Source organism: Strix aluco, chromosome 3 (genome assembly GCF_031877795.1).
Source record: "Strix aluco isolate bStrAlu1 chromosome 3, bStrAlu1.hap1, whole genome shotgun sequence".
In the NCBI taxonomy this organism is placed as follows: domain Eukaryota; kingdom Metazoa; phylum Chordata; class Aves; order Strigiformes; family Strigidae; genus Strix; species Strix aluco.
In genome coordinates, this window is record NC_133933.1 from 81665776 (window position 1) to 81693090 (window position 27315).

Consider the following 27315-nt stretch of genomic DNA (forward strand, 5'->3'; position numbering starts at 1 on the left):
CTTTCTTTTCGTGAAAGCTTACAAAGAAAGAGAATAACAGAGCAGAAGAAAAAAGTTCCAGAGGCATGTAATAATATGCACAAGGGAGGGAGGATGTTTAAGCTTTTCTTCAGCATCAGTCTGACACTCAAGGCTAGAAGGAAGATTCCTGAAATTTCACAGCAAAGCTGGTGTACTTTGCTTTTCTTTGCCAGGCACTGATGCTCAGCATCTTTCCACCTAATGTTTTATTTTTCCAAAGTAGTAAATTAGCTCAAGTACTATTTTCTTCATGTTAGTAGGGACACCCCCCCCCCCCATTGCTACTACAGCTATGCAGACTATGAGATTATTTAGATTAACTTTAGATACTCAGATATTTAGTAACACCGTTTATAATTTACGGGTTTTTTTCCTGGAAACAACAGATAGGAAATTTTGCACGAATTCAGCCTCACGTCTTTGGCCTTCAAGATGGGTTTACAAACTCTATCGCTCTCTCAGGGTGTTGTGTTACATATAGAGTGAAGAGCAAACACAGAACTGTGTGAGAGTGTGGCATGGTTACGGTACGGTTGAAAGAAGTGCACCTGAACACTGTAGCTGGTGTAAATTTATTGTGCTGATATTTACAGCGGTGGTTGTGGCTCAGCTGCTAATGTCTGCTGAGTAGAGCAGACATGCTGTGCACTCAAATACAGACTGATACTGGGCTATATTATGCAGGTCACTGAGGCTCACTGAAATATAAATCAGCACTTGGTGCAACAGTATTTTAGTCCACTTGTGTTCTGCTTACAAATTTATCACTCCTTAAATGCACTGACAGCCTTTTATGACTCTGTGATTTAACCTTACAATGTACAAGTTTTGGAGGTAAGAACTGTAGATGTAAATATTACCAATCTAACTATGAAGTAGATGCATTTCTTCTGTCTTCCTTCCCTTTTCTCTTTCTTCAAAGTTGTTAGTATTATCACTATCCAGGAAGAATCACTATCATTAGTGATGCTAGTTAAGAAGAGCTGGTGTGCTCAAAAGCTTATTGATGTTTTGGGGCTCTTTTTAAGCTACAAGAAGTTGCCTACATGAAAGTCAGCTCTTTCCCCTATAAACCTTGTCTTGTAATGTACTACTACTGATTCTAATGTGACATTACATTCTAATGTAACATTCTAATGTAATATTACACAGTTTATTTCAAAAATATTGTTAGATATTCTGGGCTATAGAACCTTTCAGCCAGAAAGGCAATAGCAGCATCCTATTCAGAGATATACAAAATACAGTTATTACAGTCCTACTGAATTTTTCCTTCCTTAGTAGGTGAAAGTCAACTGCACCAAACAAAATGGAAAAAGAGAATTCTGATATACAGCAGTTTTCTGTAACACATGATATAAGTATAAAAGTAGGAGTCAGTTAACAGGAACAGAGAGATACTTAGTCTTTTGGAAAAGATTTGGCATTTTACTATCTTGCTCCTTGGATGTTCCTAATTAATTTCTGGGTTTGGTTTCAGGGGTTTTTTTGGCTTAATTCTGTCTTATCTTTCAAATACAGTTCTGTCTCCTATTTTTCAAACCTGCATTCTCAGTAAAATCCTGGTTTATATTTTATTTTGAATGTCTAGCATATTTTTCACCCATTATTGCCTCAAGAACCACTGACTTGGACCTCAGGGACAGTTTCTTTTTTTTTTTTTTTTTTTTTGTTCAGTCCTCTCCAGACTGATGCTCTCTTCAGCAAGGTACTCCAGCCATTTAGAGCCCATGTTCTGAATAAAAATAGAACATCCACAAGAATTTCCTAACCCTTCTATATGTTCATGTGAATAAACACCTACCACCATTCATCATTATTTTTACAGGAAACTTCAAAGCTGACTCACATCTTTTCTATTAGGCACTGTATAAATATACATAAAATGGATGGCCCCTGCCATTAAAACAAAATCTTATCATCTGTGAAGCAACATGCTCCCAGAAAACATTCCATGAAAACATGGTTGCTGTTGTTAGATTATAAGCTTTGTAGGGTAGGAACAAACTTCTCCTTATGTGAATATATGGCATTAGAGTACAGATCTGTACGTGCTACTGGAAAATAACGTAAAAAAAAAAAATCAAACAAGTGTGAATAAAGCAATTGATCATGAAATGATAATGCAGAAGAAATTAATGCTAACAAAACAGCATATAAACATGCACTGGTGTGGGCACTGCTATTTACACAAACTGAGCTCTATGCAGTGAGGAAGAGAAGAGAAAGGGTGTGATGGCAGCGCCAGTGAACTGAAGGGCAGTAACAGGAGGATTGCTTCCACTGCCAGGCAGTAACAGCAGCATTCTCCTCCAAGTTAAGAATGGACCGGTGGAGACCATTCTAAAGGGGGAATCAGCACATGGTCATCTTTACTCAAAGCCAGAGTCAGAAAGGTCACAGAGAAGCTATGTGCTAAGCAGAAATCCAAAAGTTTTTTTCTTTTGGGATTTCCTCTGCCAAGCATACCCACTGTGGTTCTGTGTTTATGTAGAAAGGTAGATAAGGTTCCCTTATCTGCTGCTTCACAGGAACACAGAGGCGAAATGTTCATATTTGTAAATAATTTTTTCAAGAGAAATGCTTCAAATGTTAATAAAAAGACAGCATATAATCTCAATGTATAATAGAAGAAAATAAAGCACACCAAAATATTGTATATGTTCAAGCTAACCACTTAAAATACTAGATTTACAAAAATGAAAACCAGATGCATGGTTGCACAGTATGGAAAAACAAGTACTGCTCACAAGTGTAAGAATGACACTGAACTTCAGAGAGGGTGCAGACGCAGGTACCACCATGCATCTTCTCTCCCCTTCACAGGCATCAACAACACTATACTCCTGCATCACGGAACTAGCAAATCAATACTATCATTTACAAACCCTGCAAATTCGGGGTGGTGGTGGAAAGGTAGGCTTCCCTACTTTTTACCCCTCATCTTTTTGCAGTATGGGGAAAAACCCTACTAAGATTAGATACAGAAGTTCTAGTTTCTCTCTCCATCTTTGGACTAACTTCTCCAGCACTGGACTGATTAAACCCTACAGATGTGATTGCATCCTCACACTCACTAATCACCACCACGGAATCCTAATCAACAGCCAAAGAACTAACTGGAGTGCTCAGATTGTTAGTACTTAATTGTCAAAGCCACGACTGTAACTATTGGTTTCCATTTTTTAAGATGGAGATTTAAACTTTCCAATTTCATTTACTTGGGGTAAACTTCTACTGTTCTTTTGAAATAAACACTTAAAATTGAAGCTACAGTTAGTCTAGTCTGTTCTTGTGGAACCCTCCACAGTTTCCAACAGATTTTCTATTCTACGGAGATATTTCAAGTCTGACTTACCCTATTCAATTCAAATGCATAAAATTAATTAGTCATGCAATTTATTTTGAAGTCATTTATGTATTTATGTATACAAAGAACAAATACAATTACAGAGTTGAAAACGCAATTAGTAAGTTAAAAATACAGCATGATCATGCACTCATTTCTAGTGAAGTGGCAGAAAAACTTTTTATTCCAGAAGGAAAAAAGACAAAGCGTCAAGGCTCAACTCGAGACACAATACCTAAAATGACAATCTTTGGATAGAAGAGATAAAATTAGACTTTCAGTATACCTACTGTAGAAAGTTATTAAATACAGACTAATAGAAATACATTTTTCTTCCTGTAAGCACCTCTAATATTCCTTTGTTGCTGCGGTCAGGAATGGTAGCTATTAAAATGTTTAACTGCTCAAGAAATTAAAGTACATGACATGATAGATCGTTAAGTAGAGGAGCAAAGATTTCAGACAATTTCAAAAGGTAGTCAAAGTTAACTGGATAACCTGCAAGTTCTCAAGACGTGTGTTTCCCATATGTCACAAAAACCCCTGAAATGCTAACGATGGCTTTGTGGTCGACATTAAACAGTGTGCTAAATACCGTGTGTCCCTGTGAGTTCAAGTATTGTGATCAGCTCATGACCCTTGATAATGCAGGTGAGTAGATATCTCTTAACCTTATTGAAGACCATCATAAGTCAACCCAATTGTAATTCTCTGCTCTGAATTTTAACGGCATTTAAAAAAAACCCAACCAAACAAACAAAAAACAACACCAAAAACCAGCATACAAAATCATACAAATCACTCTGTCAGCCCACAGGATCAGATGGATCCTATCTGAGTACCTGCAGAGAAGGTGTAGGGGAACCAAGGTGTGACAGTGCTTCAGCTTGGAATGATCATTACCTTAATTCCCACACCTGCTGAGTTTCCTCAGCCTTTCACACTCCGGTCAAACCAGGCACCTGGAAATGCAGCAGTAGAACTGCATCTGCATTATCAAATATACTCTGCTTGTATGGCAAGTGTAGTCCTATCCCCAGGCATGCAAAGCTGCACAATTCAGAACTACACCAGAGGCCAAGAGTATTAACTAGCACATTAGAACACCTACTATTAATAACCAAGCCATTCTTAACTTAGAAATGCAACTTCTAACCACTCTTTCTGAGCAAAAGGAATCTTAATTTCCACATAGGTCTTCCCTTTTCAAATGTATCCTCAGCTTCCAACTCTTTGCATTAGCTTATATTCAAAAAAACCACCACCCCACACCTGTCCTGCTGATTTGGTCTCCACTAACAATACACAGGATCACTAATACTCCTTCTCCCCAGCAAATCAGAAAATAATGAGATTGTTCCTTTGCAATCATTCTTCTCATACATTTTCATCCAGCCCAAGAGAGAAAAATTCTCTTACATCACATGTGATGAGAGCCCTCAGCCAGCAAGAGGAAGAGTTCCTCAGGTAAACAGAGCTCATTAGACTTAACCATTTTTATTTTTCATTATTGGACTCCATGTAGTGTTATATTATCATCTAGAATATTGTTTCTTCTTTCTTAAAATTATTTCTTAAGTGATTTCAAAAAAGGTTTCTTCATCCAAAGGATACCATTACAGTTGGCATTTTCCCAAATGATTCATAACTATGGTAGAACAAGAATCTTCTCAAGTAAAAATGCAGTCGGTCATGAAAAAAATATTTCTGACCTACAAAGCATACCCACAGGTTTTAACTCTGGCATACTCTCTAAGTCATCAGCAAGTGACAATCACCAGCACATTTCAGAATGTGAAACTGGTCCAGCTGGGACTGACGAGCTGGGCAGGTCTGTCCACAGCCTGCTGAGAGAAGCATATAAAGTTAAGTTCAGTGTTTCCCCTCTGTTGCACAGCTCTAAAAGGAGATCAAGCAGACCATTAGTCACAAGCAAGTATGGTACAGGTGCAGGACCTTCAAAGGGCTGTTCCATTTATCCATGCTTTAAAAAAAAATTTAAAAGGAAAGAGTAAAAGTTTGTAACACTCCTAACTTTCTGCTATGCCAATCCATGGGAACAAGATGTACTCAGTGAGAGGGAGAAGGAGAAAGGGAATCATCAGGTATTTGGTGGTAGATAAAAACTTGGTCCAAGCGTTGCTGGGTGTGCATACAGTAGTTGTCTCCCTGTTCAGATGTTGTTGAAACAGTAGACTTTAAAGAAAATGTCAATGAATCCTCATAAGCTCTATACATGACCTCTGGGGTAATTAGCAATCATTCAAAAGCAACAAGACTAAAATGTTCTATTCTTTATTACTGTCAGCTCTTGTCTTGATCAGCATTTTAATAAAGACAGTTCATTGCTAAGACAGTTTCATGAATCAGTCATAATTACATTCTGACATGCAGTGAATAGTAAAGCAAAACTAAATATCACTTCATCAACCTTTCTAACCTTTATGCAAGTATTAACCGTAAATAATTTTTACACAATCTTACAACAGAAAATCTGCATATTTCTTAGTTTTGTACATACTCTATCCTAACTGAATTTCCTATGACCTATAACTAAAAAAACTCCTTACAATCAGGCATAATTATTTAGTCTTGCATGATATTCAGGTGTTGCCTTTCACAGATCAAATCAACTTCAAGTACAAAAGGCTATTTGTTCTACAAAACAGTGAAACACTTTAAGGGGTTAACTGAATTTTTTACAGTCTTTTCCCCCATATTCTTCATTACCTGCAATAACAATATGGGAAATTGCTACAATAGCCTTAGACACTTCATACTTGTTCCAATTTTAAACATTGTAACAACAACAAAAATCAAACCCAAAAAACTACACTAACAAATTCAGAGGAAAACTTTTAAAATGTCATCCAAGTATACTGTACCACATCAATGAAACTAATCATGCTCAGGTTAATGCTGGGTAACATTTTGTTTGCGAATTATTTTTAAATGGACCTAGAGCACAAAGATCTGTGAAGTGAAATACTGCCACATGTAATTTTTTTAATTAATCTGTTTCTCACACTTGTGACAAGAACATTTAAACTTTAAACTGAAGAGTTTAGCAGAGATAAATTTAGAGGTAAAATTAATTCAGTGCAAGTTGCACAAGTTTACATTACAGCCTTCAAAACTCTAACAACTAAGAAACCCCACTATTCTTGCTACCACAAGGAACATATGATCTATTGTACAACTTTTCAATAACTTATTTTAATGTCTAGCTACAAATCAGCTACCCCCTAAGAAGAGGAAAAATAGACAATTAACTCGTAAAATAATGGTGCATGAATAAAGACAGAAGACTCTTAAAATGTACTGTTCTGTGAATAGTATTTCAGATACTCAAACAAAAGTGAAAGAATTCAGGAGGTACAGATGTGGCTGTGCTGCATAGGAGACAAGTAGCCTCTCCTTTTTCCCCGTCATGGAGCAGAAGAATGGCAGAGTAAACTTCCACGCAGTAAGAATTACACTGAACAGCTCTTCCCCCTTTCACATCACTGAGGGGAAAAAAAAAAAAAAAAAAAAAAAAAAAATCTTTCTTGCAGAGTAAGTATAAATACAAAAAAAAAAAAACCTCAAACCACCAACTCAAAACCAATCCACAAACCACTGTATTCAGTCTTGCTAAAGAATCAATAATGACTGTAACTTTCAAGCTGTGGTGTTCCATGAAGAACAAATGCCAAGAGTTCACTCCAAATTTATAACATGATGTTTCATAAGCTAAGGGTCAAATTCACCCCTAATACATGTACTTCACTGGAATTACACCCTGGATGAAGTTATTTGTCTAGATTTCTTTTTGCTGTTGTTTTTCTTTTTAACATTTGATTTGTATTTCTTTTCCCAGTATTAGCCTTTGCTCCTGCCAGAAATGTTGGCAGGCAGGGGGAAAAAAAAAAAAAAAAAAGTATTGATTTACAAAACTGGATTTCCCAGAATAAAAAAAAAAAAGCGATTAAGATCTAAACAAAGGCTAAAGATGGCTTACGCTTAGCTCTGATGAGGTCCACTACCTCATTACCAACAACTGAAAACTTCTGATGCATTTTGTTTCAAGGGAATCCAAAAGTCCTTGCTGTAAAGCAGGCTGGGGGGTGCAGGGTCCATTCACTCTTTCTGTATCACAACCATTATGTAAGAAGCATAAAACACTGCCTTTATGCTGCCAAACCACAATGACTCTTCTTACATCAAAGCGTTTTCACCACTAGGGGTTTTTTTCTCCGAAATTTATTCAAGCCAAGGGCAGGGAGACAACAATTCATACACGCTAATTACACCTAATTATCTATTCCTTTTTTTTTTTTTTTCTTTCCACCAGCTTCGGCCAGTGTTATTTGCTATCTGGGTTTCTCACAACCTCCCCTTGCCCTGTCCATCCAACTCAACAGTAAAGTCTTTGAAGAAAACAGTTGTGGCTTCTTAGAATTTTAACAATATAAGGTTCAACTCAAATTAAATTATTCTATTATTAGTTTTGACACATTTATGTGTTAAATATGAAGGCCTCTTGGTTAATTTGGCAAATTCCTCACATCTCTTCATGGCTAGAATTGCTGGTAACACCCTCTCTTGTAGGAGCTTCTCCTCATGCTTTCTTTTCATGATCTAAATGAAATGTTTATTGGATTAAAGTTCTTCTCTGCAGACCTCCACGGTGGCCTGTGACAAAGAGCTTAAAAGCTTTATTAATTGGCTCGGGCTTTTTGGGGGGAGGCAGGACCTCATTTCACATTACATCACAAGCAAATAAAACTGCCACGTGTAATTAGACTAATTTACCCTGATACAGCAGGAATCAACTATTCCATATCTATGATATGCTTTGATTTACTCATTTTAATCAAGGAGTAAACAAACCAAGCAAGAACTCAGGAAACCCTAACAAGTAAAGGAAGTGCAGGCAGAGAGCCCAACACTGAGCTACAGTAGCAACTATTTTATCCTTAGATAAAGTTTCGATCTGCATCTAAATAAACTGTCTAGGAGCAAGTGTGTGTGTGTAAGACAGATGTAGAAGGCAAACAAACTGAACAGCTTAATATCTAGAGAACATACTAAAGCAATAGATACTTTATAAAATATTGTAACAGTTAAGCGCTCTGAACTACAGAATTCAAATAATCCTTGTGTTTAAATTTAACACACACACAGGCTTAGAAGGCTGAGTGCAGAAAGGGCTGGTAACTTCTAATCTAACACCTTGCTTTCCATAGACAACATTTTGTTAGTTGACAGTCTTACAAATTTGTCAAACTAAAATTACCCAGAAATTATACTGATGTTCAGCACAAAAATACTTGCAATCACGCTATATTTTCTATTTTTACTTTTTTCTATGTTTAATTAGGTACACTTCACAAAAGATGATTACTTCTATTACTTGCAGAGAGAGAGAACAAGAACAAATGCTCCTTCTACTTAGGAGTTTGCTTGGTTACATGCTAAGAAGGGAAACAAAAGGCCCAACATCTTCAGTAATGAAAAAGTCAATTGATAGGCAAAGCCATCACAATATCAAAGGCCTAATCCCTGCAATTCTGACTCAGGTGACAGTTCACAGGGGTCAGAGTGGCTGACACTGACCTCAAAAGCAGGTTTTAACTATTCAACATACTGAAAGCTGCTGGGCTATCACACCATTAGACTGGAACAAACTGACAAATCAATTTCATCAAGGAGATGACTTTTGGGGGGGTGAGGGGTGGGGGAGAGGCAGATCCGCCAATCGACAAATCCCTGCATTTCTCACACAGGTGGTTGGACAAAAGCTGAGTGCACCATCAAAGACATTTTATATCTACCAAATGCCTTTGTGCAAAACTAACTCCCACAATTTCCTTTGGGACAGCTCTAAATGTTTTAAACAAGTATTTTTTTGCATATTCAAACTAAGCTATTCAAAAGTGAAAATACTTTTAAATTCCTTCATTTCTTGCTTTATAAGAAAGGGTATATTTTAATTAAAACCAGAGTACACAACAATGTTAATAAATAATCAATGTAAATAAATAACCAATTTTGAGAAAGATGGTGAACAATACAACGTATAAAAATACCTTGCTTTCTATTTGAGAGGAGTGTACAATGCTTACTGTTAAGAATCATTTTAATCAAATAGTTTTAAAATAAATAATGATTCAGTCCCTAAAAACAGAAGGAGAAAAGAAGTTCACTGTATGAAGCTTACAGTAATTTCATGTCCTACTGACAAGAGGTTTCTGGTTGATTCCTTCTCTTCAGTTAAAGCAAAATGCAGGTAGACAAAGCCAAACATTTTATTTTAAAACTGTACCTTTTCAAGGTATACTCAGGCTATGAAAGGCCCTAAAACTTCCTGACATTCAGCTAGAATTTACTGCAGTGCAGGTCTAATGCATGAAGAAAACCTGACAAAATGCAGAAGTTACATATTTGGTATTTTGACTCAGCTTGACATTTTAAAACTTCATGCTACGGTTTTGGGAAACCTTTGGAAGCTCAAGAACTGCTCATTTAAGTTATAGACTACACAACAAACTATTTGAGGAACTTTCCGTCCTGATTGTCCAGAGAACGAAGCATCGAACTAGTCACTGAATTAGAATTAGGATTCCAGAACAGTTAAGGGTTGATGTAAATATCTTTAATTTTTGCAGACATTTAATGAAATGTTGCCAAAACTACTGCCAAACCAGTAAATTAAAGTATGCTTTCTGGTTTTTTTGAAGAGCTTCACTTCAGATCTTACATCAAGTTGTTAAAGATACATATCTTTATTTGTAAACCAGTTTTAAAATGTTTAGAAAATTTTTATATTTCTTACAGGTTTAGATTAACAATTTTTGGAGTATTTCTGCTCTAAGCATTTGAACAAAGTAACTGTGAGCAATGAATGGTTTTCTTTTCAAAAACTGCCATGGCAAAAAAAAAAAAAAAAAACAACCACCAAACCCGAACAAATCACTTAGGAGTTCCATGCACTTTAAGATGTTCAGTAAGAGATGCTGCAAGATTAAATGCTCAATCAGAATGGACTGAATCTAATTGCAATTATAGAATTAAAAGATTTTCCTTCTTAATACTTCTTATCTCTGTAAAATTTCATTGACTGAAGAAGCACTCTTATCTGTTGCAGAAACTAAGCCCTTCCATAAAGAATACTGTGTCCCAAAGAATTTTAGCCACAACAATGAATTGATCAATTGAGAGTTTCTCCCTGTTTATGAAAACTATCCCTTTAAGTTATAGGATTAAAGAATTGCTGAAAAATTAGATCTCAAACTATTTAAGATTTCGAAAGATCACAACACTGGGATAGGTTTGGAATTGGGCAGGGGACACACATGGGGCAGGAAGAGCTGCCAATAGTCTCACTGGCCTGCCCAGCTACACAGACCTGGAACTTTCATGTGGCCCTAAAAAGCAGAACTTCTCAGTTGCACCTCCCACTGCAGGCATTCAGCTGTCACTTGGCCCCAGTAATCCACCACCTAGAAAGGCAATGAGGGCAAACTTTGCAAGGTAACTGTACCCTCCCTGGAGTGTTGTTTCACCTTTTTGCTTATTCCATGGAAATTGGTTGGTAGTTATCTTTCTAAGAAATAGGAACTCAAATACAGATACTGGAATTACAGAGTCTGAAGAAAACAACAACAAAATCAAGAATGACCATGGGTAACTCTAGATCTAGGAAAGAAACCATTTCTTTTGATCATTTGAAGACAGGGAAAGATTTCTGTGTAATAGTTACCAAGGTACCTAGGAACTATGCGTTCCATTTATGAAGAATGGAAATAGCCTGAAATCTATTTCAAGTGAAGCATCTCTTCACAGAAATGTACTGTCAATACTTTCCATTCATCCCATCTTCCCAAGAGTATTTAAAGGAATTTGAAGCTCCTGTGTTGAACTTGAACTGCTTTTAGTGCTAAAACCTTATTTTAAAGGCTTATGATCATAAAAGTTAATTTCTGAAACAAACAAACAAAACCAACCCACCCATTTACCCCCACTAAATCCCAAACAAAAGCCCTGCAGGAGGCTCTGAGCCCAGAGAAAACTAAGACAGGAGTTAGTCTGAGCTGTCAAAGCCACTGCCAGGGAACAGGTTAGATGAGACTGACACTACCACCGCAGGCACACATGGCTTGGAGTGAGGTAAAGGTAGAGAAGACAGTAAGTCAAACATTTACAAGCATCCAATGTGATATTTTTCCTTTATACTTCCATGCAAAACCCTGGAATATATCTTTACATTTCCTAAAGTCACACATGGAATTATAAACAGCTGAAGAAGCAGCTACTCCATCCATTAACACCAGTGCCATGATACAGATTATACACACACTGGGGAGGCCTAAATCTGCATTTCTCAAACCACCACTGCCAGAGTATCATCTTAGGTCTACCCACGCCTTTGTAATGTAAAGGTCACCTGTTAAAATCTTACTTTAAAGTGCATTCCAGTGTGGGTTTTTTAATGCCTACTTCTGATGTTGAATTCAAAATGTAGATTGTTTTAATTACTATTTTTAATACCTTGCCATTACCCTTCCATTTTCCAACTAAGGTTGGAGAGGCATTTGTTGATAAGCTTCCTCTGATCCACCTTTCAGGCATTATGTTTTCGGGAAAGAATCATGTTATATTGGCAACATTTATTGAAGTGACATTAAAAGCAGATATATTTAGAGCAGTGTTAAAACACAAAGATGTAGGGGGAAAAAAAGACAACACATAATCCAGAATTTTAGAAAGGCCCTTGTGAATAGAGTGTTGAGTGAACCCTTTTTCTTCCCTTCATTCATTATTATGGTAATGTTCGTCTACCTCCAGTCTGGGTTGTGCTACTTGTTTCTTTTTGCACTACTCGATCCTCTGTTGCAGCTCTAAACCAATCCACCCTTAGGGTTTCTCTCAGCATTCTATCCACAAGGTCCCTTCCAAAAATTTAGATCATTTTCCCAGTCCTGATTAGGTGTTCTGTATGCATAAACTACATTTCACTTTTTATCTTCATCTAGCCAAAAAGAGAAAAAAGGAAACTACAAATAAGCATACATGATAAGATACTCTATAATATAGTCTGATCATCAGTGAAGTGAAAGAGCCTTATACTCATCAAGGAAGAAAACTAAGAGTCAACAAGACAAGATATATAGAAAAGAAAGATTTGCCACGGTTGCTGCATTTCAAAAAGCAAATGCCTATGAAACTACTACTATTGAAAATGCTCTATGATCAGGACCTCTCCTGCATCCAATGCAATCAGCTACAGAATAAACTTCAAGAAAATGAAGTGGAAGTGGTTGTTCATTTATTTTCATGTTTCTTACTTTACTAAAGCCACCCAGCTAAGAACCAGTAGTAACCTCCCCAACTTTATACACAGCCATTCTGAGATACATAGGAGTGCTGCACTCACGTCAACAGCATATTAACTTGAAAACCTGGTAGTTGCTCAAATGTCAACATTAGATGGGATTTTCAAAGGTGCTTGGGCACGTAAGCAATCTTACAATTCCAAAATGCCCCACTAAAAACCCAACGCACTGTCAACTGCTTTACTCCTGACCATCTTAACAGAAACATCCAAACAATGCATCTATTCAGCAGTTCTAAATTTCTTCTCACTAAGTCAAACCTACCCTAAACTCTACCTTACCTTTATTTTATCTTAGATATTGATACAGTTCACATTATTTATGTATTTATGCTGGTAAGACTTTTGTGAAGTGCTGTTATTTTCATTTTACATGTCATGTCAATCCTGGTGGAGCAGGAGACAGGAGCTGAATGCTAGCCCTCAATAACGTAACAATACAATCAGCTTGTGAATTAAAAATATCTGCAACTTGCCCAGAACTTAAAAGTGTGAGTTCAGCATATGTTCTTTTTAATAGTAAAATAAGCACTGACTGGATTACGCACATTGTGAAAGGATGCTCCATTTTTTAATCTAAATGAAGCAATTACAAAGTTTATGGCCTGCCACACCACAACATGCAGGCTCCAGGAAGCTCACTTCAGAACTACTGCGTGTTGAATATGATGTGAAGCCTCACAAATACCCATCCAGGAAACCACTTACACACAAGAAGGACCCCCCAGAAACAAGGTAATTGAGGGGTACATACCAAACACTACTTTTCTTTTACCAACACCAAGATTTTGTAGTATAATAAATGTAAGATGTCCACAAGTACAACACAGTATAACTGTTAGAGGAAAACTGTATTACACGGCATATATACACCAGTGAGAAAGTCCTATCCAAACAAACTAATTCTGCTACCTTAGACAAAAAGATAACTTTTTGGCATACTAAAAATGTCCAACTTTCAAAAAGTGTTAATTCTAGAGAGGAAGAGTTCCTTTTTGCCTTACCTTCAATTATTTTTGCCCCAGTTAAAGCATATACATCTTACCTGGAAACTACTATCAAAGCAATCCTGTGCAAATCTCTTAATTTATTAATACAGCAGGTGAAATTGAAAAGCATTTAAAAAGTGACTCTCCTTACCTTCAGCACAGCAATGAATGGTACAAAATTAGCTCTCTGAAGGCCATTTTTATAGAGATCTGAAAGAAAGGAAATCAGTACCATTTTGCTACTTAGTCTTAATAACAATGTCAGCTTGTCTTTTAGTCTGGCAAATAAAACTCAGTGTTGCTACAGAGGAACGAAAGGTGGAAAAAGAGAGCTGAAATTGATTTATCTTCTTTTGCTGTATGAAAATTCAATACATTCTTAACGAAGAAAGGAACATCGTGAGAAAGTCTGAAAAAGGCAGGAAGTGAAAGATGAATTAAACCTCTAATGACATATAACTGATTTTAGCAGAAGTAGTAAGACCAGCATCTGTTTTAAAGTGAGAATATAAAAAAAGGATTTGTAATGCTGGGTATACATTGGTATGTTTGTAAGGCCAAAACTATGCAACCGCTAAGTCCCAAGTATTTGGAAGAAGGGAAAAACCCAGCATAAACTAAAAATACATTATTTTGAGTTTACAAAGTTACTATCGTTCTTAATCAGTGTACTGTGGTATATTTTATTTTCTAACAATTCTACCAGGTACATTCCCTTTTCCAAAGCAAAAAAAAAGGGTCATCCCTAAGGGAAAAAAATAATAAATACGTAAACTTATGCAAAGTTGCTAAAAATATAACTGAATTTTTTAAAAAATAGAGTGTTACGCAACAAAATTCAAATCTACACTCAAAGAAAAGACAAATTATAAAAACGAACTGCAAAGCAGCATCTTGTATGTTATTTATCTCTACATTTTATACATCATAGAGTTCTCTTCTCTGGAAACTATCCAACTGCCCAACATGTTCAGAACAGAATGACTTGTTCTTTTAAAATATTATCACTTGAACTACATGATGGGCTGCTCCTTTTCATTAATATTAGGAAGCTTTATAAAAAGGCAGTACAGCACCTATGACTGACAGGCAGAATAAATAAAAGAATACAGAAACCTGGCAGAAATGTCACCAAAACTCCCCACTAAGACCATGCCAGGTTATTAATAGCACCTACATTCTCCATAATGCCTGAAAGCTACAACTAGGCTAAAGCTTTTATGCTCTACCAACATCTCATAGTGGACAGAAGATACAGTATGTATGAGTAACCAAGAGGACACCTACAAAATGGTTTTCACAAAATTGGATATGTACACAGAAACATTTAGGAAAATTATCAGTGAAGGTGCTTCTGCACTCTAATTACTAACAAAGTTGTATGAAGCCATGTATCACTCTCACTCCTAACTCTGCAAATCACAATACCTATACACATGTTGAAACAGCAACCAATTACATATTTACCTGCAAAAATTAGTGAACATCTAACAGTACTATAAGACAGCTACTTCTGTTAGTTCTTCTGGTTAATAAGGCTTTGAGTTTTGCATTACGTCTCTGTTTTGTGAGGATGAGAAAAATAAACTAATTTTGGTGGAGAAATGAAGCCAGGATTCCTCAAACTGCGCACCTATTTCCCTTCATGTTGCCCTAGGGCAGAAGTTTAACATGGTTAAGCGTATCACCAATGGTCAGCAGCTGGGTACATCTGCTCTCTAATGAAAAAGCTGCTTTTCCCTTTGTATTCACAGGAAACGAATCTCTCAATTCAGTCTTAAACCTTGATGCAGCATGCTACACTAACCCAAATCTTCTTTCCTGTGGGAGGATTTCAGACACTCTGTGAGCACACAGGAGTAGTGAGAAGGGAAGAAGGGACAGGCATTGACTGCAACATAGCTCAGTTCTAGAGACACTGTTCCTGATATTCTCTGTTGGGTAGCTAGTACAAGTGGATGTCTTTCAGGCTGACACAGTGACTTAATATGTATTAAAAAAACCCACACAACAATAATGGTCACAAATGACATCTCAGTTTAAGATGTGGGATACAATTCCCAAGTTACGATAAAAATTTGTCCTGAACTTTAAAGAGTAGTGCTTCAAAAAACACAAGGATGGCTCCCAATCAAGGCACCAGCATCCAGTTTATCTGTAGTTAATCCAACTACAACAGTTATGATTTCATCTTGTTTGCTCAAACAAGGAAAATAAACCAATGGAAAACTATTTCCTCCTCTAGTAAAGACATTTGAGTGTTTTCTTCTTTTTTTTTTTTTTTTTTGAGATAAAGTGCATTGTAAAACTTTAGTGATTTTATTTTACTCAATTAATTTGGGTAGACAAATTTAACTGGTAGTTACAGTTCATACAGTAACTCTTCAGTATTTTTTGCAAACATCTGAAATTGATCAATCTAAAGTCTCATAAAAGTTGCATAGAAATTATGCATTATGCCAACTACTAATGCTACACTACAAGAAACATTTTTCTCCTCTACAAAAAAATTACTGTTTGGTTAAAACCCATACAGATTTGGGGACTTTGTAGAAGGATCTACCTAGCTAGTCACTCTCTATCTAAAAATATCGTTAGAAATGGAAACAACACTCCACCTAAGTAACTTCCAGTGAGTGATTTCAAACCAGACTGTGAGAATGGCATCTTGATAAGGGATTCTCCTTTGAGCTGGTGGATCAACTCTGCAAGTTTCCAAGTTAGAAACCAGGAAGGACTGTACTCTTATTTCTCCTCTCTTCTGCAGAATATGATCTTTTCCTACCCTGGAATACATCCAGAACAGAGGCAGTATTTCACCCCTCTTCAAATCTCCTGTCCCCAAATACCCTCCCACTGGTTTGGATAGAGTAGAGAAGATCAGAAAACACAGAAGGATCTGGGGGGAGTTGCAGGGAGTTGAGTTTGAGAGAAGAAAGGAGTAAGACTTAGTGAAAAAACTTTCTTCCTTAAGAACACAAAAAAACAGGGGACAAACTGCAGTATCCTAGATTCTTGAAGACTAGAGAGATTATTATTATTAAATACCATACGATTTTAATATGGTTGTTTTGTAGGATACTGAGATTTGTTGTATTTGGATAATACTTAATAGCATGTTTGTTTTTACCTTCTGGTGGCCTGTTAGATGTTGCCACAACGACAACCCCATTTTGGAACAGATTTTCAAAAAGCTGCTTCAGAATCATGGCATCAGCAATGTCAGTGACCTGTAGAAGACAACACATTTGTTTCATCTTGCTTTCAGCTTCTGCTGCAATAGATCTGCAAGTGGCTTTATAGCTAGGAAAAATGCTTGTTAGTGAAAGCCATGGAGAAAGATTCTAATTATTGCTTGGTGAGGAAAAAAATAAAAGGGATAATTAATAAGCAGTGAATGTACCACAGTCTTTCAAAACTTGCCCATTCTTTATTGCCGAACTCCACCATTTCTTTACCAATTGCTAAATGATTCCATGTTAACTTCTATTATAAAACTACAGGTGGGAGACACAGAAAACAGACCTAAACATTTAAGAGGCCTAATTAAATAGAAACAACATGGAAAAAAACAGAAAGAAAATACACGCCAGCTGTTTTACATTTCTATTACCTTTGAGGCAAAGGTTTGCAGAGGTGAATTTAAATGGTCATGGGACTTCAGAAATAAAGACAAGTAGCCAACTATACATAATCAGCTGCTGTTGAAAATAGAATGATATGACATAGATACTATTGTGTGATTGTTGCAAAAAACAATTCAACAGATGGCCCATCACAAAAATAAGCAATTTCATTGTTCTTTTTAAGTGCCTTCTATTACTGTCCATGAATAATCAAAAGGCACGGCAGTCACTTCCAGCACAGTCAGCCTCTTCTAACCTTCAGGCACAAAATACTAACAAAAAATAAAAATGGGTGGGACAAGTGATACTGGGGAGGGGAAAAAAAAAAAAAAAAGAAAAAAGACTAAAACATAAGCCATAAAGTAAAATTTCTTTAAATATCTAAGTTAAGCTAAACTAACTTGCTTTACATTACCAAGAAAAGAGAGGAACACAAACCAGAAACCACTTTGTACAAATGAAAAAAATGAAATTTTTTTCCCAAACAAAAAGCCCCCATTGTTACAACAGCATTTTATATTTCACAGGAGTTCATGAGCTGAGATGAGCAATCCTAATAAGTAAACCAACTTTATTATCATTACACTTGTTCCTCCTGCATTCCCTCTGATTACTATATAGTCACTTGTTGCATTTTGAGTTACTAAAACAGACCCCAATTCTGAGGAAATAAAAAAGCAGTAGCATGCTGAGAGTCATACACACTCATTACTCAACACACTGACAGATTGCTATGCCTTGACAGTTTAGATGTGTATGTTGTGATAGTAATACATCTACAGAAAGACTTTAACCAGTATGACTTTTTTCCCCTGCTACACCACCACTCCACCCCTCCCATCATTGCTCCATTTCTAAATGACCTTTCTGGGCAGCAAAAAAAAAATTTAATTCTACTCTAGAGACAGTAAAAGACTTAAGTTACATTTCTGACAGCCAGCTTGGAAACAATAATGTTCATATGTAAACACCAGTTTCCTTCTTCTATGGAATGCATTAATATGGAAATTGGTTTGCTTTTCAAAAACAAACTTCTACACAATCAGTAACACACCCCTCAGATTTGCATATCTCTGATCACTAAGATCCAATATTCCAAAAAGCATGTAGTAATTCACTATTGTACTATATGTCTAATGTATCTGCTTATGCACCCATCTATTGCTAATTTATTTCTTCTGAGTACTAAAATTTAGGAACTTTCCCTGTTCCTAAAAAACAAGACACAGAAGGAATCAGCATATATGAGCATTTCAGGGATAACTGAATTTGTTGTATCACAAAGCAAACCTAATAGCCAAGTTTTAAAAATGTATTATATAAATCATTTAGATACAAATTCTTCTTTAAAGATACTACAAGGCATGTTACCTTTAGAAAACAAGAGAGGGAAAGAATATTAATGCTCACATAAACGAAAACAATAACACTCTCTTATTAATGAGAACTTATTAATTTGATGAGGAAATCTGATGTTTTCAACTCCATCACAAAAAAAAAAAAAAAAACAAACACCCACAAATCTCGAAAGTTCTGTCAAAAAGCAAGAGCCATTTTGAGAACTGGGATGCAAATATGAGCTCTGTTTATCTAAAACAGCTTGGCAAAGACAGAAAATTCCTACAAGGTAAAGCGGGTAGAAGACAGTAACTAAAGCACTGTCATTTCTCATGTTTTTTACTGTATCCAGCATTCATTGCAACAGGGAACAAAAGCAAAAGCTACAAATTACCAATAAGGAGAGCCTGCTAATGGAGAGAATGGAGAAATTTCATTAGCATTTAAGAGAAAAGATTTTTATGACCTAGTGCTGCTTTCCATTATGACTCACGTTAAAAAAAAAAAAAAGGAAAAAGAAAACAAAAACAGAAAAAACACTAGACTAATAGTTAATTTACATGTGTAAGTGCCTGAGACTCTGTCAGCCACTGATTGGTACAGTTCCACGTAATGAATGACAAACATAAGCATGTATTATCAGCAATTAGTATTAGCACAAAAATAAGAGCCTAATTTTTATTAGAGGCTTTTAATAGCATGCAGGTTAGTAAAAACTCCCTAAGTTGTAGTTTGCTTTAAGTCCAAGTGGTACCAATGGCACATAAAGACCAACACTGTATGATCATTCAGCTTACCAAGAAGTAGGGATTCCGTTTTCATTATCAACACTCACTAACATAGGTTACAGTCACACACCAAAGTTAGAGCTTCTAATTACCTGTGCATAGTTATCTGATCACTAAACAATAACTAGTCTTTTTTATTGGCCAAACTCTGTGTTCTGAAACATCAAAATTGTAATTAGGAATGGCTTAATTCTAGTGTTTTTCTTCAAAATGAGGACACATTTTTAGAATGGCTTAAGACTTCCATGATTAAAAAAAAGGCTTTGATATTTACAGTAACTGTATGACAAAGATCAGTAAGAAGTAGCAATGCTTTAATAACCCAAGAGCCTGCAGCTCAGGCAAATGCTGATAAAACACCTGCTTCAGAATGGACAAACTCAGAAGCTGCTTAGTGCCAATCACTAAGGTCCTGGCTATCACACAGTATTTGCAGAAAGAAACATTTAAGACATAGTCATTATTTTTTTTAATATGACAATATTTTGGAACACACAAAATCACTTTTAAAAGTACTGAAATATTTTTCTACATCAATTAATCAACTCTCCACTTGTTCGACAGTTCTCCAGGCTTTGCAACAAGATTCACTTCATACTTCTATTTTGCTTTAGCCCACTGACAGAGGAATGTGCAACCTCAGCAATGCTTTCATCTTTTGAAGTTCTGCATTTGGTTTCCTCTAAAATATGAGCATTAATGTTACTTTGTGCTGTCCCTGTTACAGTATCACTCATCTGTGTGTCTGATCTTAAGAGAAATAAATAAATTCAGCTTATTCTCCTTTTTTTCCAACAGGCATTTGAAAGCAACCCGAAGTGTTTCAAGCAAATCTCAATAGTCTTCTTATCATTCCCTCACACACAAGTATTTCGTCAAAGTAGAACAGACCCAACTTGACATTCCATCTGTCAAAACAGACAGTAGCTTTGTTTGCAAGACAGAGCAGTGTATGTTCTGAGTCTCCAGCTCTTTCCAGTTTCATTTTAATCCAGCAGTTCTTCAAATACGGGTGAATCAGATCACAGTGAAATCTAGCCATTATCTCCACTGGGGAAAGGAGCTGCAAACATCTTGAATTAGAGATGGCTCTTTATTATCAATGTTAATTGTGTCACCACATGAGCTGCTCTGCCAGTCACTGCACTACTTTACAACTATTTAAGCAGAAGGTTTCTTATCCCAAATTCAGTGCCTTCTACAGAATTTCTGAAAGCTGGGACTCCTCTTCAGTAGGCAAATTCTGTGTAATGGTTCCATGCTCAGAAAATCAGTCAAGAAATACAGCTATTCAGAAATCTGTGAATTTAGAACATTTGTACATCCAGAACAAGTAGATTTTTAAAATTCACACAAGAATGCAGTGTCTAGATACACACTTTAAAATATAATTCTTGTATTACTTTCCCAACTGTGACCCACCGACAAAAACACAGGTGATTTTTACAACTGAAGTGATTGATGTACCTCAAGCAAGTCAGCAGGGGGAGCAATCAATTTGGAAACAAAAACTACCAGAGTCTCTCCCCTTAAAATGTGGAAATATGACAGTCTGGAAATACAGCTAAACTAGGAAATGAAAGGAATGGGCATCTATACAGAAAAGCAGGTATTTACACTAATACACGGTAGAGCAAAGATGTCTATTTGTACCATTTGAGCATTTAATGTCAAGACAATTAACACTTCTCTCCGTCCCCCCAACAACCTTCCCATTTCTTCATAGCATAAATACAACTCTCTCTGTATTTCAATTTTATACTGCAAGTTTCAGAAGCCTGGTATTCATGTTCACTAGAAAAAGCACAATTTAAATGATCAAACAGCAGCACTTGAATAAGTTCGCATGTTCACTTGCGCAAGCACACTCAAACAGAAAATATGAAAAAGGGTGTTGAAAAGCTATAGATAAAAAACCCACATAAAACAAACCACTAGATGTTAAAGCCATTTTAAAACTTGTACAGTACTGGGGGGGTTTTGATGATAGGAGAAGACTGACATTAAAACAAACAGGAGACATAGATAATGATCTCATCTGTGAATGAAGAACTTGAAAATACTAAGAATTCTTTTATAAGAGGAAAGAAGGGCATGTTCATTAGACATCTACCTGCCTCCTACTTGGACTGGTATCAACAAATACCACGTACATTGACTGGAATACGCAAACATAACTCCCACTGCATATATGCCTTTAAGTATCTAGAAAGTATTCAAGACTATGATTTTTTTTTTTTTTTTTTTTTCTGAGAAAACCATGAGAATTTTAGTTAGAATTTATCTCCACTCTTAAACTCGGTTGCTATACATTTTACTGCAAACTGCCAAAGTTAAAGGCAAAGAACAAAACCACACCACAATCTGAAGGTTTTTAGTTAAAAAGGAGGCAATAAACTTTTGCATAATAATTTGAAACAGTTCTGAGAAAGTTTACACATTTTAGGGAAAGTATTCTACCAAAATATGTTTGATGCTCATAACTGAAAAACTCCCAACACATAATTAATCCACCACTTCTACAAAATTTTCACAGGAAGCAAGATTTCAAAAGAATACTGTTTTCTTATCTTGTGCCTCAAGACAGAATTTGAAAACGTTCTATTGTCTTACACTCATTAGCATACTAAACAGAAATCAAAGTTTAACATGGGACAAAACACAATACAGTGCCTTTCTCATACTTGTTCGTGTACTTAGCTGCATAATTTGATAATCTATAATTTATCCTTAGTCATTGGTATAAATTAACAATCTCTAGCAGCAGATCAGGTTCTTTTAACATACTGAAATACTGCAGAATATATCTCAAATAGAACTTTCATTAAACATCTTCAAATGAGATTGTAATGACTCCACACATTCTGAAAACACAGAACAAAGGACTACCCCTTGTTTCAAAACACAAGAGTAACTTAAAACAAAAATACCTACTACTTTACAGCTACAAAAATCCCCTTCATGGGAGCTGGTCATAAACTAGTTATTTTCTCAGGTGCACAGGCTTGTAAAATAGTAGCTAGAAGATACAAATTGATCTATCCATTTTGGTAATGTATTAATTTAAGAGCATAATGCAGACAATTTACACTTAATAGAGGATTCTTTTACTACCGGTGACTTGAGAACTAACATAGATCTGTTCTTATCTTGCTTTGCATTTTCTCTCTGAATTAGAAATCTCAGCTGATTAGAGCTGCCCAATACCTCTAGTCTTCTCCTAAAAATTTTTACAAAGTAGTTCTACACTTAGATTTGTGACATGCTTGTAAAACAAAGCTCACAAGCTGTGTAAAACAAATGAATCAACCAAGTTAGCTTAGGCAAAGATCATTCTGAGTTTAATTTTCACATTTAATTCAACAAAAGTTTCTTAAAATGTTACTTACATTGATCTGATCTGGCATTGCCATACTAATGGCTCAAATAACTCTTTCCTAGAGTTTAAGTTGAATTTGACATGTTGTTTCCATGTTCTTAATCACACTGAGACAATTCTGCCACATTATATGAACTACAGCAAAGACCAGGCATGCCAAGCAAGTGTCAGGTGACTACCCACCCAGGCACTGTACAGACTCAGTATAGGATGATGGTCCCTGCCCCAAAATACTCATGAGCCTGTCACCCAACTCTAATAACCCCTTGTATAACCAGTAACCAGACCGGTAAATGAAAGCACCATAAGGGGACTTACATTGCTGACTTGCATCTTACCTCCCAGGAAAAAAACAAATCAACAAACAAAAACCAACCATTTTCAAAACTGTAAAATGACTTATAATCTTCAACTTCTACAGTTCACTATTATCCAGTAATTCAAATACTGTAGTAGCAGTAACAGTTGTCATACTTTAAAAGTAATTTTATGATGTTTCCCTTGAGGCCAAGGAGTAATCTCTGACTTCTTACCTGAAATTCATCAAAACATAAGAGAGCGGCCTCTTCGCTTATTTCCTCTGCTACTGGTGCAATTGGGTCGTATGATTTGGTCATAAATCCTGGCTTTCTTTTTGGCAAGCTCTGCTTAAGGCGATGTATTCCTCAGTTGATAAAACAGAAAAGAATAAATATTTCTTATTTCTTTTTTTAAGATAGGGAGAACAAAATTACTTAGCTACCAAATAAAAAGTAACCCAGTCCAGTAAAAACAAGAAATCTTCAAATTTAGTCCAATTTCAAGAGGACAAACAGTTTTCGACTACATTCAGGCAACTATTAAAAGCTCCCAGATTCTGTGATTTGTATTTTCTTGTTTAGAAATGTGTAAAACAAATATCAGAGAACCCTTTAATGCTATGCACCTATTCTTTATCTTTTAAAAACTGATATAAATTAGTTTTATCTTGCTCCAATTCATGACCTTAGTTCCAGTTTTACTTTGTATTTTGGCATTTTCTGTCTTAATCCTCTCTCCGAGTATGAAAAACCCTTATGGTGTTTACAAAACAATGGCACAGCTCTTTGCACTGCATGCTCTGAAGGTATACTTAGAATGCATTTAGTTAAAAGAACTCACAACATAGCAACACAGTTTTTAAAATGCAAAGATGATACTGGCACAAAGTAAGATTGTTACATCCATACTTCACTGTCTTATGGATTGTATTTCATCTGACTATAAACAAACATTTGGAAAACAAAGATCCTGCAGTAAGAAGCTACTTTTGTTAAGATTAAGCACAACTGACAAGAAATGGAAACAGAAAATCTCAACAATGACCCAACAATGATAAAAAAGAAGGCACTAAAAGTGGCAGAAGTTTCTTACATTGATGAAAGCTACCCAATAAAAATGCAGCTGTCACAATACTTGTAAATTACTTTTTTTTTTAATATTTAGCATTATTTAACAATTTCACAGTATTTTAAGGTCATAGAATTTAGACAGAGAATTTAGAAACAGAAGCAAATTTATAATATCTAAACCAGTATCTCAATCAAAACAAAGTACCTTATTCACCTTGTCAGAAAATTTTCTGAAACTTAGGGTGAACTTCTTCCTATTATTTTTTCCTATAAATTACTGATAGAACCAGAAGAGTTCTCATTCTCCTTGGCATTTATACCCAATTCAGTTATTGCTTATTCAAAATGCAGACTGAATTTAACCTTTACTTAAAACCTTCAGTTTTAGCAATTGTCATCTTCAGATTGTATGTAAGCTAACTGGCAACTGGAAAACATTTAGTTAAGGATTTAATCCTAAATAGACAACCAAGTCTTATACAATTAGATATACAGAATCTTTGATAAAAGATACTTGAGAAATAATATGCAATTAATATCTACTCTGGTATGACACAACAATGCTAAAATCCTTTAATGTCTCTCCTATTTTTTACTTTTTTTGCTTAAATACTTAAAGTTACACTGATTAATATGAACATGAGAATGAGACAGACTGTTTTATAGATACCATATTTCATAAAATTCTTGTAAATACCTGTGTCTGCACTTACTCTGGTGTACATCTAGCATGAAGCCATGAAAATGGACTCTCTTCTTCCTTTCTACTTCTAAGTGAGAATAGAACATGTCCATCACCATTGTCTTTCCTGTGCCTTCATATAAAAACAAAAAAACCCACCAAACAGGTAGTTAATTTAAGAACAGTATGTACTGGTTACAATAATGACTGTTCATTAGCTTTGAACTAATGAAACTATACTCTTCTGCAGAATAAGTACAAGACCAGACTGCTTGTATCTTCTGTTCAAAAACTTGGAACAACAACATTGTTACTTTTCTGTTTTAAAATTTTGATCCATACAGAGATGGCCCAGAGGTTGCACAAATAGCTCCATACGCATCCAGAAAACATCCTTAGTATTTCCTTTTGAGAAGCAAGTATGTTTCCATGCTGCATTGTTGCAATTAGAATATATAAATTCTGTCTGTGGCCCCCTCAATTGCCTCCCAAATTCTTAAACTGCATTCTTAAATATCAGCAAGTGGATAACACTGAAAAAAAACTACACGTGGTAACGTAGTCCAATCCAACAGCTTCCAGAATTCAGAGTGTAATTGTATTAAATAACATCGTAACATAGAAGAAAACTAATCCGGAAAAATTCATTAAAGCAGTAACACTACCTAAATATAAAGCTTTTAGACACTTCAGAATTTGAATAAACTTGCATTTAGAGAAAATTCCATTAGAATTGATGCAACTGAAACTTACCAACATCTCCATAGACATAAAGACCTTTTGGGGGTTTGTTTTTTGCAAAGAGCTGCAAATCAAGAGAAAAATAATAAGTGTGAATATGGGGTAAAATAAAAGCAAGCACATTGCTGTGGCAAAGTAAGAAAATAGCTACACTTAACTACCAAAGTAGCACTAGCTAGTAAAGTGTAACCTTGAATAAATCGTTAGCTCAGAATTGGTAAGCAACCTTCATTCTATATTTGTGCAAATTCTACAAAAGAGGCCAAACACACATGCAGGGTTTGGGTTTTTTTTTTTTTTTCAGATCATTGTGAAAATATTCTCATCTCCAGTTCTAGCACACAAGGCTTTTTACCAGAACACATATAAAATGATTAAATGTTTCCCAATCCATCATCATTAAAACAAATCCTTTTCCTCATTAAGCCATTTGAACAAACAGTCCTAGGAAAAAGGATATAAAATTAAGCAGTATTGTAGTATTCAGATATATGCACTATATACCTATTAAAGCAGCTCTGCTTAAGATATAAACCATTAGGACTTAGAAAATCAGTATTGCAAAGCCAGTGAGCACTGTAGGTCCCCCTTCTCTTCACTTTGAATCTTAAATGCAGAATTATCTCTGGTTTAAATATGATTAGAATCAGTGGAGCCACAGCGAAAATATATACCTATATACATATGCATGTGTGTATATATGTATATATAAAAGGTTATTTTCAAAGTATGTCTTTTATTAATCATTTTTTCAAGTGAGTTACGTTTATCTTGAACGAATACTGCTTCAGAATTTTTAATCTATTAATATTACTCATGACATATGTTATGACAACTGATGGTTTATTCTATTTTACTGAAACATGTATTTTAATGGAAAAATTTGAAATAACATCAAGACTTTAAATTTGAGAGAGTCCTCCCCTCCCCAGCATTGTGCATAGCCACTTCCGAGTATAATTTTAAAAAGAAACTGGTTCTGAAAAACTTGAAATCTTACGACTCTCATCAAACCCACGAAACTGAACTGACATCCACAAAACACCGCAGAAGAATATTTGGTTATTTTAAAGTGCTCCACTTTCAGAGTTCTATGAACTGAGCCAAAACACAGGAAAATTAAAATTGCAACCCTGTGGTCTCATTTGGAGCTGGGTAATTGCTAAACAACTTGAATCTAAAGCACTTTTCAAAATACAGTGCCATGTTAAAAAAATGGGGGAGTCAGTAGCAAAACACTAATTAAATATGAAAGGAAATATATGACCAAAAGGTAGAAGGATAATGTCTCAGGTCTATAGTACCAGTTTATTCAGAAAATATGCAAGCATAGCTCTTATATAAGACCCACTTATAGATTTAATTTAGAGCTGTATTAATAGGATAATCAAAAATTTGTATCATCAATCTGTGGCTGAACAGGGTTTCAGATGTTCTGAAACAGTTCCATTAATAGACAAGGCTGCAACTATTTGCTAGTGCTTTGAAAGCACTGCAAGACAATTTAATTGACGAACATTTTTCAGTGTGTACTTTTTAAGAGCTTGCACTCATTAAAATTACTGATGCTCCAAGTTACACAGTGAAGAAAGGAGAAACGGAAACAAAATCCAAACAAGAGAGGATTTCTTTATTTTTAATTTCAGATTAACCAGA

At 35.6% G+C, this 27315-nt stretch overlaps 1 protein-coding gene across 1 annotated transcript in view; it reads right to left on the bottom strand.

Moving 5' to 3' along the window:
* Positions 1 to 27315, bottom strand: part of AFG1L (AFG1 like ATPase) — a 72522-nt gene that overhangs the window by 29334 nt on the left and 15873 nt on the right. Inside the window, exons 3-7 of the mRNA XM_074819391.1 lie at positions 25672 to 25723; positions 24950 to 25051; positions 23400 to 23530; positions 16866 to 16965; positions 13887 to 13945 (exon numbers count right to left, since the gene is read on the bottom strand). Coding sequence (XP_074675492.1) covers positions 13887 to 13945; positions 16866 to 16965; positions 23400 to 23530; positions 24950 to 25051; positions 25672 to 25723 — 444 coding nt within the window. The remainder of the gene's footprint in view (positions 1 to 13886; positions 13946 to 16865; positions 16966 to 23399; positions 23531 to 24949; positions 25052 to 25671; positions 25724 to 27315) is intronic.